The 11,739-nt window shown below is 51.4% G+C and overlaps 2 protein-coding genes across 2 annotated transcripts; one reads left to right on the forward strand and one right to left on the reverse strand.

The window, feature by feature from the left end:
* Positions 1-3,119: 3,119 nt before the first annotated feature.
* Positions 3,120-6,289, forward strand: EAH_00019730 (hypothetical protein, conserved; the record flags this gene model as incomplete). Its single annotated transcript, XM_013397266.1, has 3 exons — positions 3,120-5,401; positions 5,669-5,732; positions 6,272-6,289. The coding sequence occupies 3 exons, from the start codon at positions 3,120-3,122 to the stop codon at positions 6,287-6,289; spliced, it is 2,364 nt and encodes a 787-aa protein (XP_013252720.1).
* A 503-nt stretch (positions 6,290-6,792) lies between these two features.
* On the reverse strand, positions 6,793-11,350 carry EAH_00019740 (nucleotide-binding protein, putative; the record flags this gene model as incomplete). Its single annotated transcript, XM_013397267.1, has 7 exons — positions 6,793-6,987; positions 8,448-8,504; positions 8,946-9,033; positions 9,445-9,559; positions 10,002-10,130; positions 10,523-10,687; positions 10,900-11,350. The coding sequence occupies 7 exons, from the start codon at positions 11,348-11,350 to the stop codon at positions 6,793-6,795; spliced, it is 1,200 nt and encodes a 399-aa protein (XP_013252721.1).
* Positions 11,351-11,739: the final 389 nt, after the last annotated feature.

The raw sequence follows: 11,739 nt of genomic DNA on the forward strand, positions 1-11,739 counted from the left end.
TCCGCAGCCAAACCCCAAATCCAGTACAAGGCAACTCTGTAGCAGCAGCAGCAGCAGCAGCAGCAGCAGCAAAAGCAGCAGCAGCAGCAGCAGTTCAATACCAATGCAGGGGAAAGCAGTAGTCGCCACGTCTGGCGGCATTGCAGCGGCAGCAGCAGCAAACGTAGCATAATGCTGGATCAGCAACACAAACAGCAGCAGCAGCAACAACACAAAGAACAGCAGCAGCACGAAAAGCAAGGGGAAGATCAGCACAGACAGCAGCAACAACAAGGAGAAGCGCAGCAGTAGCACCACCACCAGGTGCAGCAGCAAAGAGGCGAACACCAGCAGCAGCAGCAGCAGCAGCAGGTGCAGCAGCAACAAGGCGAACAGCAGCAGCACCACCACCACCACCAGGTGCAGCAGCAAAGAGGCGAACACCAGCAGCAGCAGCAGCAGCAGCAGGTGCAGCAGCAACAAGGCGAACAGCAGCAGCAGGTGCAGCAGCAGCAGGTGCAGCAGCAGCAGGTGCAGCAGCAGCAGGAGGCGGACTTGGTTTTCTGGTAGCAGCAGCATTTCTAAAGCTCTTTCGGTCATTTGTCTTTGAATTAATTGCATGCGGCTGCTGCGCGCATATCGCTGCGTCTCCTCTTCGCCGTAATACTGAAAGAAGAAGGGACAATTATAATATTATATTTTAATTATTGTTTGTTTTATAATCATAATATTATATTTTATTTGTTGATATTATAATGATATTAACAAAGATATTAATGAAGATATATATAAAGATATTAATGAAGATATTAATAAGGATATTGATAAAGATATTAATAAAGATATTAATAAAGACATATAAATACAAATAAAGATACGTACAAAGATAATAATAAAATATCAGTAAAGATATATATATATATATATATACCTTTACTGATATGTATGTATGTATACATATATATATATAAAGCTATTAGTAGAGTTATTAATAAAGATATTTATAAAAAGGTTTATAAACAGATATTAATAAAGATATTGATGCAGATATTAATGAATATATATTTATAAACAAACAAAACACATAATAAAACTAAACAAAGATAGCAATCAAAGAAATAATAAAAATAAAAACAAACAGAGAGAGACGCAAAAACAAACAAATAAAATCATCACCGATTTCACACGAAGAGATTAATACAGACAGAGGGAGAAGTAAATAAATAAATAAATAAAATAAATAAATAAATAAAACAAGGAGGTAGACAAACAAAACAAATAAAACAAACAAACAAACAAGACAAAACAAAACAAAAAGATAAAACAACTAAAACGAACAAACAAAACAAATAAATAAAATAAAACAAACAAACAAAACAAACAAACAAAACAAATAAAACAAATAATAAACACTCAAAGCTTTTTTGTTGCTTACGACATCGGCGGGGAGGAGATGCTCCGGCCTGCTCATTGCTGCAGCAAATCTTCAACAGCAGCAGCAGCAACTGCAGCAGCAGCAGGAACAGCAGAAGCAGCACCAGAAACTGCAGCAGCAGCAGCAACTGAAGCAGCACAACCAATTGCAGCAGACGGCAACTGCAGCTGCAGCAGCAACTCCAGCAGCAACTCCAACTGAAGTACTAACAGCAACAGCAACTGCAGCATCAACACCAGCTGCAGCAGCAGCAACAGCAGCTGCAGCAGCAGAAACAGCAACAGCAGCTGCATCAGCAGCAACAGCAACTGCAGCAACAGCAACCGCAGCAGCAGCAGCAGCAACAGCAACAGCAGCTGCAGCAGCAGCAACAGCAGTTTGCTTCGCTCTTATCTCCTCTCCCTTCTTCGTTTGTGTTGGGCGGCGGAGATAGACTCACCTGTTTGTTTGTTTGTTTGTTTGTTTGTTTGTTTGTTTGTTTGTTTGTTTGTTTGTATATTATATTTATTTATTTATTTATTAGTACTTCTCTCTGCCTCCCTGGGCCTCCTCTCTTCCTCTTGAAAAACAAAACAAAAACCCAGACCCTAATTATTTAGTTTAGGGTTTAGGGTTTAGGGTTTAGGGTTTAGGGGGCCTCCAGAGGGAGGGCCCCGAGGTAGTTGCAGAAGCAGCAGCAATAGCAGCAGCAGCAGGAGGCTTCTGCGTGAGCCCTGCAGCACTATAACAGCAAAGAATATTCAAATTATCTCAACAGCAGCAGCAGCAGCAGCATTAGCAGCAGCAGCAGCAACAACAGCAGCAGCAAGCCTTCCTGTGGGGCCCTCGTCCCCACGAGGACAGCCGACGGGGGCCCCGGGGCCCCTCATGCTATTTCGCTGCTTTCTTAGCTCTTTATTTTATTTAAAAGATAATCAATTTATTATTTTAATTGTTTTTTTGCTGCTCTCTTCTATTCAGCACTCTGGGGGGCCCCTACACTCTGCTGCTTCCCTCAGACCAGGGGCCCCCCCATTGCCTTGGGGGCCCCCCTCCATCTTCTGTACCCTCGGGGGCCCCCGGGGGCCCCACCCCCGACCTTCAGTACCCTCAGGGGCCCCAGGGGCCCTCAGGGGCCCCCAGCGACCTTCAGTACCCTCGGGGGCCCCCGGGGGCCCCCCTCCATCTTCTGTACCCTGGGGGGCCCCCGGGGGCCCCCAAGGGTACTGAGGATAACTTTAGTCAACTGTGTAGAAGAATACTAAGATAAGTAAGGGAAGCAGTGCAGCAGCAGAAGCTGCTGCTGCAACACCTGCAGCAGCTAGAGCAGCTGCAGCAGTTACAGTGGCGTAGCTGCTGCAGCACCAATATAAGTAGCAGCAACAGCTGCGGTATCAATAGCAGCAGTAGCTGCTGCTTTAACAGCTACAGCAGTAACGGCTGCAGCAGCAACAGCAGTTCGCAGATTGCACCAGCTGCAGCAGCTGCAGCAGCAACAGCAGCTGCAGCAGCAACAGCAGTTCGCAGCTTCTGCTGCTGCAGCTGAGGAGGCATTAACAACAGTGAGAAGGGCTGCTGCTCCCCCTCTCTGTCTCTGTCCAGCAGGGGACTTCCGGCTGCTGCTGCTGCGTTTGCTGCTTCTTCTGCCCCTTACCAGGGTTAGTATGTACTAGCTGCCGTAAACGTGAGCTGCTGCCGCTGCTGCTGCTGCTGCTGCTTTGATAAGATGCAGCGCCTTAGAGAAGGAATTTGCCGTGTGGCAGCAACCCCTGCAGCAGCAGCAGAAACAGCAGCAACAACAACAACAGCACCCCCTGTTATTTGGGGTGCGGCTTTGCTTGGCCGTGCCCACTTCCACCGTGTTGCTGCACCAGAAACAGCAGCAGCAGCAGCAGCAGCAGCTGCTGCTGCTGCTGCTCTACCACACAGCAGCGCAACCACGGGCGAAGTTGTCTCTGACAGCAGCAGCACCGGTGCAGCAACAGCAGCAGCATCCGCAGCACCATCAGCAGCAGCACCAACAGCAGCAGTAGCAGCAGCACCAATAGCAGCAACAACGACAGTAGCAACAGCAGCAGCAACAGGTGCAGCTGCTTCTTCTGTTGTAATGCTGCCTTTATTTCATGAGCTTAGACTGCAGCCGCGTCTGCCGCGTGTTTCTGAGAACGGGCCAGCAGCAGCAGCAGCAGCAGCAGCAGCAGCAGCGTCAGCAGCAGAGAGGCATCAGCTGCAGCGGTGGTGGAAGGCTGCCCCCTTTATTATGAGCAGGCAGCAGCTGGAGATCAGCGGCAGCGGCTGCAGTGCTGCTGCTTCGCTACAGCAGCAAACTCAGCAGCAGCAGTTCTTCCAGGTGCAGCGACAGCAGCAGCGGCTGCTGCTGCCGCAGGAAGGGGTGCAGCAGGGACAGCAGCAGGAACGGTCAGAGGATGGGGGTGAGAGCAGCAGCAGCAGCAGCAGCAGCAGCAGCAGCAGCAGTAACAGCAGCAGCAGTATTTCACCCCACTGCACGCGAATTTTACAGCGACACCGGGGAGCTGCAGCAGCAGCAGCAGGAGACAGACCAGCAGGCACAGCAACAGCAGAAGCAGCAGCAGAAACAGCAGCACAAGCAGAAGCAGCAGCAGCAGCAGCATCTCGCCACCTGCTGCGCTCTGCTGCAGCAGCTCTTGTCGCCTCCCCTGTTGGGGAGATGACTGCGCAGCAGCTCGTTGCTCTCGGCTATTTCCTTGTAAGCAGCAGCAGCAAAAGCAGCAGCAGCAGCAAAAGCAGCAGCAGCAGCAGCAGCAGTATCAGAGAACAGCAAGATCTGATTTTGTGCCGCCACATGCTTCTGCGCCTGCTCGTGTTGCTGCGGGAGCACAACAGAAGCGTGCAGCAGCAACAGCAACAGCAGCAGCAGCAGCAGCAGCAATGGGAGCAGCAGCAGCAGCAGCAGCAGCAAGGGGTGATCAATGCTCAGCAGCTCACGCAGATATTAAAGAGCCTCGCGAGGCTCCGCACCTTCCATCGTCTGCTGCACTCCCCCTGGTGGCTGCCGACTGCAGCAGCACCTGCTGCTACTGCTGCATCTGCTGCGCCTACTGCTGCTGCTGCTGATGCTGCTGCCGTTACCCCTCCGTCTGCTGCTGCTGCGCCCTATGCTCCTGGGCCTTCTGCTGCTGCTGCTGCTGCTGCTGAGGCACCGGAAGGAGAGAGCAGCAGCACAGACACCGCAGTGTTCAGTGCAGCAGGGGCTGTCTTTCCCCCGGCGTTCTACCGCCTGCTTGAGAAAGATAGCAGCAGCAGCAGCAGCAGCAGCACGCAGGCAGATGGTTTGCCTACTAGAGAACAGCAGCAGCAGCAGCAGCAGCAAAGCACTCGGTGGCACTTGGCGCTGCTAGGAGCTGACGCTTGCACATTAGCGCAACAGCAGCAGCAGCAGCAGCAGCCGCAGAGGATTCTGCAGCAGGGAAGGCAGGAGCAGCAGCAGGTAAAGGAGACTGGTGCTGCTGCTGCTGTTGCTGCTGCGGCTTGTGTCACCCCAATAGCTTTGTCGTTGGCCCTGGAGCTGTCTCTCATATTTAGTAGGGACTTGCGCTGCATTCTACGGCAAGAGCAGCAGCAGCTGCAGCAAGACCAGCAGCAGCAGCAGCAGCAGCAGCAGCAGCAAAAGCAACAGCAGCAGCAAATTAGGAGGTTCAAAGTTACTTTTATTCAGCCTGAGGAAATGGCCCGCGCTGCACTCCACTGCGCCGTCCTCTTCTCACCTTGGACGCGCAGCAGCAGCAGCAGCAGCAGCAGCAGCAGCAACAGCAGCAGCACCGGTACCGCAACCCGCAACAGCAGAAGCAGCAATAGGAACGGGGACACCATCCCCAGCAGCAGCAGCAACAGCAACAGCAACAGCAACAGCAGCAGCAGGTATTCTCCATCTGCTGCATCGTTTGAGGAGGCACGAAGTGCTGCGCTGCTGCTGCAGTCCGTGTGCAGCCATTTGCTGCTGCGCCTGCAGCCTCTCTTTAACTCCAAGTTCGTCAGAGGTTTTATGCTATTTTTCTGCTTCCTCTTCTTGCTGCTGCTGCTGCTGCTCTATTTTATTTTATTTTATTTATTTTATTTATTTTTTTGTTTTATACATATAATTGTTTTAGTGCTGTTATTATTTTTTTGTTGGTGTTATTATCTCCATGTTGCGGTGGGGGGCGCATGCAAACAACAGATAAGATCTGCTGCTGCTGCTGTTGCTGCTGCTGCTGTTGCTGCTGCTGCTGCTGTTGCTGCTGCTGCTGTTTGTAGGAGTGCGGCGCTTGCTGCTACAGCGTTGGGATATGCAGAGGTCCCTCCTCCTTCTTGCGTTCTGGTAGGCCTCAGATATACACTCATTGCTGCTGCTGCACCTGCTGCTGCTGCTGCTTCTGCTGCTGCACCTGGAGGTCGTGCCCCCTGTGTTGTTTGTTTGCTTCTTTTTTTCATGTTTGTTTGTTTATTTGTTTGTTTGTTCGTTTCCGGGTTTGTTGCTGCTGCTTTGCTGCTGCTCTGTGCTGCTGCTCCTTTGCTGCGGCTCCCTTGCTGCTGCGCTCGCGCTGCTGCTGTTGTTGCTGCTGCTGTTTCGCTGCTGCTGCTTTGGTGCTGGTGTTGTGCAGTTGCTCCTCTTCCTGCTGCTCTCTGATTGCTGCCATTGGATTTGCTGCTCTTAGTTTGCTGTTGGCCTTCTGCTGGTGCTGCAGTGCTGCTGCTGCACTTGCTGCTGCTGATGCTGGTGTATTTGCGGCTCTTGCGCTTGCTGCTGCTTTTGCTGCTGCAGGAAGCATTTGCTGCAGGTCTCTGCTGCAGTGCTCGCCGTCAGGTGTATCCGCTGCTGCCTTCTCACTTGCAAAATATTTTATTTTATCTCTCTAGGCGAAATATAAAGCATAAACAATTGCTGCTGGCGCTTGCAGACACAGTCAGCTGCTGCTGCACTTGCTGATGCTGCTGTTGCTGCTGCATTTGCTGATGCCGCTGCTAATGTTGCTGCTGCACTTGTTGCTGTTCGCGCGGTTGTTGCTACCGTATTTGCTACTCCAGCTGCACTTGCTGCTGCTGCGCGTGCTGCTGTTGTTGCTGCTGTTGCTGTTGTTGCTCTTGCTGCACTTGCTGCCGCTGCTGCTGCTGAGCCCGTTGCCTCTGCTGAAACTGCTGCAGTTTCTGCTGCTGCTGTTGCTGCTGCATCTCCTATCGTTTTTCCTGCAACCCGCGCTGTGCCGTGCCCTTCTTATCTCTTTGTTGCTATTGCTGCTGTTGTTGTTGCTGCTGCTGCTGCAGGTTGCGGTAAAAGCTGAAGGCTGCGATTTAAAGACTACGCTGTCTTTGCTCTCCTCGTCAGACATCCCCTTCTGCTGCTGTTGCTGCTGCTGTTGCTGCTGCTGCTGCAAGTGTTGCTACTGCTGCTGGTGCTGCGGCTGTTGCTGGTAGAGCCCTGTTGTTGCCGCTGCAGCACTTCTTGCTGCTGCATCCCTGGTTGCTGCTGCTGTTGCTGCTGCTGCTGCAGCTTTGAACGCCTGGGGCACCGCCAGCTCGTTGAGGCGCCGCTGCTGCGTCGTCTGGAGGCCCTTGACGGTGCGCAGCACCAAATCCTAAACCCTAAACCCTAAAATCCTAAATATTAAAGCGTAAACCCTAAAACCCTAAATCCTAAACCCTAAAGGGTACGCCCTCAGCCCTAAACCCTAATATCTAAAGTTTAAGGGCTAAACCCTAAACCCTAAACCCTCCCCCGGAAACCCTAAACCCTAGGCATCCTTGTATAAGGGTTTATTATTATTATTTTGTCTCTCTGTGCGGTGGCCGCAGAAGCGGCGCTGGGGTGTATAGGCAGCTCGGCATTAAAGAAAGACAAAGAAGAAGCACCTCCCTTAGCTGCGTCTCTGCAACAGCAGCAGCAACAAAACCCTAAACATCAATAAGGCATATAAAGCCCTGCAGCAAAACCTCAACTCCCGCTGACTTGTATTCCTGCTGTTCCTGCTGCTGCTGCTGCAGCAGCACTGACTGCTGCTGCTGCTGTCGCTCCTCCTGCTGCTGCTGCAGTCCGATGCAGCAGCTTCAATGCAATATTTGCACTCTGCGTGCTGTGCACCACCAACAGCAGCAGCAACAGGAACAGCAGCAGGAACAGTAGTAGGAGGAGCAGCAGCAGCAGCAGCAACAACAGCAGCAGTAACGCTGAAGAACCTCAACCAGGCTAACGAGTTGGAATCTCAGTTGCCAGCAGCAGCAGCAAGTGCTGCTGCTGGGCTGCTGCTAGGCGGCTGCTGCTGCTGCTGCGGCCGCTGCTGCAGGCCTTCGCAGCAGCAGCAGCAGCAGCAGCAGCACTTGCTGCTGCTGCTGCTGCAGCAGGCGCAAATGTCATAAGGTGTGTCTAAAAGAATATTTTTTTGTCTTTATATGGCAAACAACAGCACCCCAAAATAAATGCAGTGCAACAGCAACGTTGTCTTCGTCTGCTGCTGCTGCAGCAACTGCTGCTGCTGCTGCTGCTGCTGCAGTTGTTGCTGCGGCTGCCGCTACAACGCCCGTTGATGCCGCAGCTGCATGGGCGAGTGAGTGGGTCCCTCCCTAGCTAGACTCTGCTACACCTGCTTCTGCTGCTGCTGATACTCCTGCTGCTGCTACTCCTGCTGCTGCTGCTGCTACTCCTGCTGCTGCTGCTGCTACTGCTCGGGTGGGGGGTCTGTGCCTGTACACTTTATGATGTAGCTGCTGAGGCTGCGAAAGGCAGCAGCAGCAGAAGACTGCGGATGATTCTCCACAACCGCGTAACCCTCCTCACAAGCCTGCAGCAACTGCAGCAGCAGCAGCAACAGCAGCAGCAACAGCAGGAATATCAGCAGCATTAGAAGCAGCAGCAGCAGCAGAAACAAAGAACGAGAGTAAAACAAATAAAGAGACGAACAAATATAAACAAGCAAATAAAGAGACACACAAATATAAACAAATACAGAAGCAAACAAGTAAAGAGACAACTAAATAATAATAATAATACAAACAAATAAAACAAAACAAACAAACAAACAAACACCAAACAAAGATTTACCTGCTTCTCTAGGGGTATTCTCCCTGCGAAGGGGACATTCATATCTTCGCACATTTGCTGCATGCATCACACATACTCACTTCAGCATACTTAGCTAGCTGGCTAGCTAGCTAGCTAGCTAGCTGGGTTTTCTAGTTGTACAGCTGGCTGTTTAGGTAGCTAGCCGGTTGTCTAGCTAGCTGGTGAGACAGGCATCTAACTGGCTAGCTAGCTAGATCCCTGTCTAGCAAGGCAGCTAGCTAGCTAGCTACCTGCCTCATCAGCCAGCGTTGTCAGCCAGCCATCTGCCTCTTTTGTTTGCTAGCTAGCTAGCTAGCTGGCTAGCTGCTTCTCTAACTAACTAGCTAGCGAGCTGCTTCCAGCAGCAGCTATCTGTTTCTCTAGCTAGCTAGCTAACTAGTTGCTTCTATAGCTAGCTAGCCAGCTGGCCAGTTGCTTCTGTGTCTAGCCAGCTAGCCAGCCAGCTAGCTAGCTAGCTAGCTAGCTATTCGCTCGCACCTGAGCTCCCCCCTTGTGAGGCCCTTCAGCGAAGAGAGACTCCGTCATATTCTCAACGACCCCCAACACCGGCAAATTCACCTTGCGGCTGAGCAAACCAAACCCATACACTCCACAGATAGCTAGCTAGCTAGCTAGCTAGCTATGTATAGCTAACTATATGTAGCTAGCTAGCTAACTAGAGCGCTGGCTGGATAGCCAGCTAGCTAGCTAGCCAGTTTGTTAGTTAGTATGAGAAGGAAGAGGCAACTCGATAGGGAGCAGCCCCACACACCAAACTCAAATAGAGCAGGCATCGGCCTAAACCCTAAACCCTAAACCCTAATGCGTAAACGCTAAACCGTACACCCTCTAGAGAACACCGTACACCCTACGCCCTAAACCCTAGCCGCCACACCCAAACCCCAAAAGCCTGAACCCCAAACCCTAAACTCTAAACCCTCAGCCATAAGACCCTAAACCCTAAACCCTAAACCCTAAACCCTAAACCCTAACTGACCAGAAGTTGATTTGTTTGCGGACATCTTGCAGTGCTGCCTCTTGAGGGGTTGTCACAACCACCGCGCCGTTGGCCTCCAGCAGCGAAGACAGCGAAATGTGCTCGTCAGACGTCCCTTAGACACATAACAAATAGCTAGCTGACCAGCTAGCTAGCCACCTAGCTAGCTAGTTATCCACCTACCTACCTAGCTAGTTATCTACCTACCTAGCTAACTAGTTAGACAGCTAGCTAGCTAGCTAGATAGCTAACTAGCTATCGAGCTAGTTAGCTATCTGGTGGGCTAGCTACTAGGGGAGATACCTCCCTGGCTAGCTAGCTGTGGGGCTAGCTAGCTAGCTACTTGGCTTCTCCTTAGCCTCAGCCATTTCTTAGAGAAAAGGCAGCAACTCCGTTAGACCTAAACCTAAACCCTAAACCCTAAACCCTAAACCCTACTTAGCATGCCTCATTCTGCGCTGTCTCTCCCTCTTCATCGACATATACCCCCCTCTATCTATCCAGCTAGCTAGCTAGCTAGCTGGCTAGCTAGCTAGCCAGCTGTGTGTATATCTTACCTGGAGGTGTATCTACAATAAGGAAGTCGAGGGCCCCCCAGTTGACGTTGTTAAGAAAGGCTTTGATGAGCAGATGCTTCTTAGGGCCCCGCCACACCACCGCGCTGTCCCCCTCAGGCAGCAAAAACCCTAAACCACAAACCCTAAACCCTAAACCACAAACCCTCTAAACCCTAAACCATACACACTATTAACCCTAAACCACAGACCCTATAAACCCTAAACCACAGACCCTATAAACCCTAAACCACAAACCCTCTAAACCCTAAACCGCAAACCCTCTAAACCCTAAACCGTAAACACTATAAACCCTACGCACTATAAACCGTATACCCTAAACCCTATATACCCTAACCCTTAAACCCCATAAAGCCTCTAAACCCTAAACCCTCGAAACCCTAAACCCTCAAGACCCTCAAAGCCCTCAAGACCCTGAGAACCCTCTAAACCCTGAAAACCATGACAGCCCTCTAAACCCTAAACCCTAAACCCTAAACCGTAGGGAGTGTTGTTCGATATACCGATGGAGATGAGGCAGAGATCAGGACGGACGAATGCGGGTTCCCAGCCCTCAGCACTTTGATATACATCTGTGTTTTGCTGCTGCAGCATCAGCGGCAGCGAAGGCCCGCACAGATCCATGTCGCACAAACCCACCGAATAACCCAAGCTGTTCAGAGTCCACCCTGCAGCAACAGCAGCAGCAGCAGCAGCAACAGCAGCAGCAGCAGCAATGGTAGTAGTAGTAGTAGCAGCAGAGGAAGAAGCAGCAGCAGCAGCAGAAGCAGCGCACAGACGAACGAAGACAGTCAGAAATACCTATTATGCAAATCTTTACAACAACAGCAATTCAGAAACCCTAAACCCTAAACCCTAAACCCTAAACCCTAAACCCTACCTAGTTGAGAGGCGACGGTGGATTTACCAACGCCTCCTTTGCCCGATAAAACAATTATTTTGTTTTTTACGTTTTTTAGCTTCTCTGCTATCTCAGGACTCTTCTGCTGCTGCGGTGACTCCTTTGCTGCTGCTGCTGCTGCTGGCTCCCCCGCTCCTGATGCTGCTGCTGCTGCTGCTGCTGCTGCATTGTTGCCTTTCGCTGCTAAGCAGAGGCTGCGGCCAGGGCAGCCCGCGCAACCCGCAGCAAGGCCAGCGTTTTCGCTCTCAGGGCCAGGGCAGCTCTCAGATATTTCCTGCTGCTGCTGCTGCTGCTGTTGCTGCTGCTGTTGCTGCTGTTGCTGCTGCTGCTGGTGGCGGTTGCAGAGCAGCAGCACTGCTGCTGCTGCTGTCGCTCCAACGACTGCGCTGGCGGCGCAGAGCACAGCCACAGACCCTTTCGATATACTCATCAGCAAACCTCTGTTCCCTTCAATTGAATTTGCTGTTGCTGCTGCTGCTGCTGCTGCTGCTCTACTGTCTGCTGCTGCACCACCCAGGGGCCCTCAGCTTCTCTGTAGCTTCTTTTTATTCCTTTGTTCTTGTTGGCTTTCTCCTGTCTGCTGCTATTAGTCGCCTACGAAGGAGAATAAGCATCGAAGAAGCAGCAAACTGTTGATTCTGCTGCTGCTGCTGCTGCTGTTGCTTCTTCCGCTGCTGCAGAAGGCTGAGGGGTAAAAGGATGTCGGCTTTAAACCCCTTGATGATGATCTTAACAAAGAAGGAAGAACAACTGTTGTTGCTGCTGCTGCTGCTGCATGCCTGCGGCAGCAGCAGCAGCAGGCGACGAGTAGGGGGCCCC

Source organism: Eimeria acervulina, genomic scaffold (genome assembly GCF_000499425.1).
Source record: "Eimeria acervulina Houghton genomic scaffold, Eah_scaff134, whole genome shotgun sequence".
In the NCBI taxonomy this organism is placed as follows: Eukaryota; Apicomplexa; class Conoidasida; order Eucoccidiorida; family Eimeriidae; genus Eimeria; species Eimeria acervulina.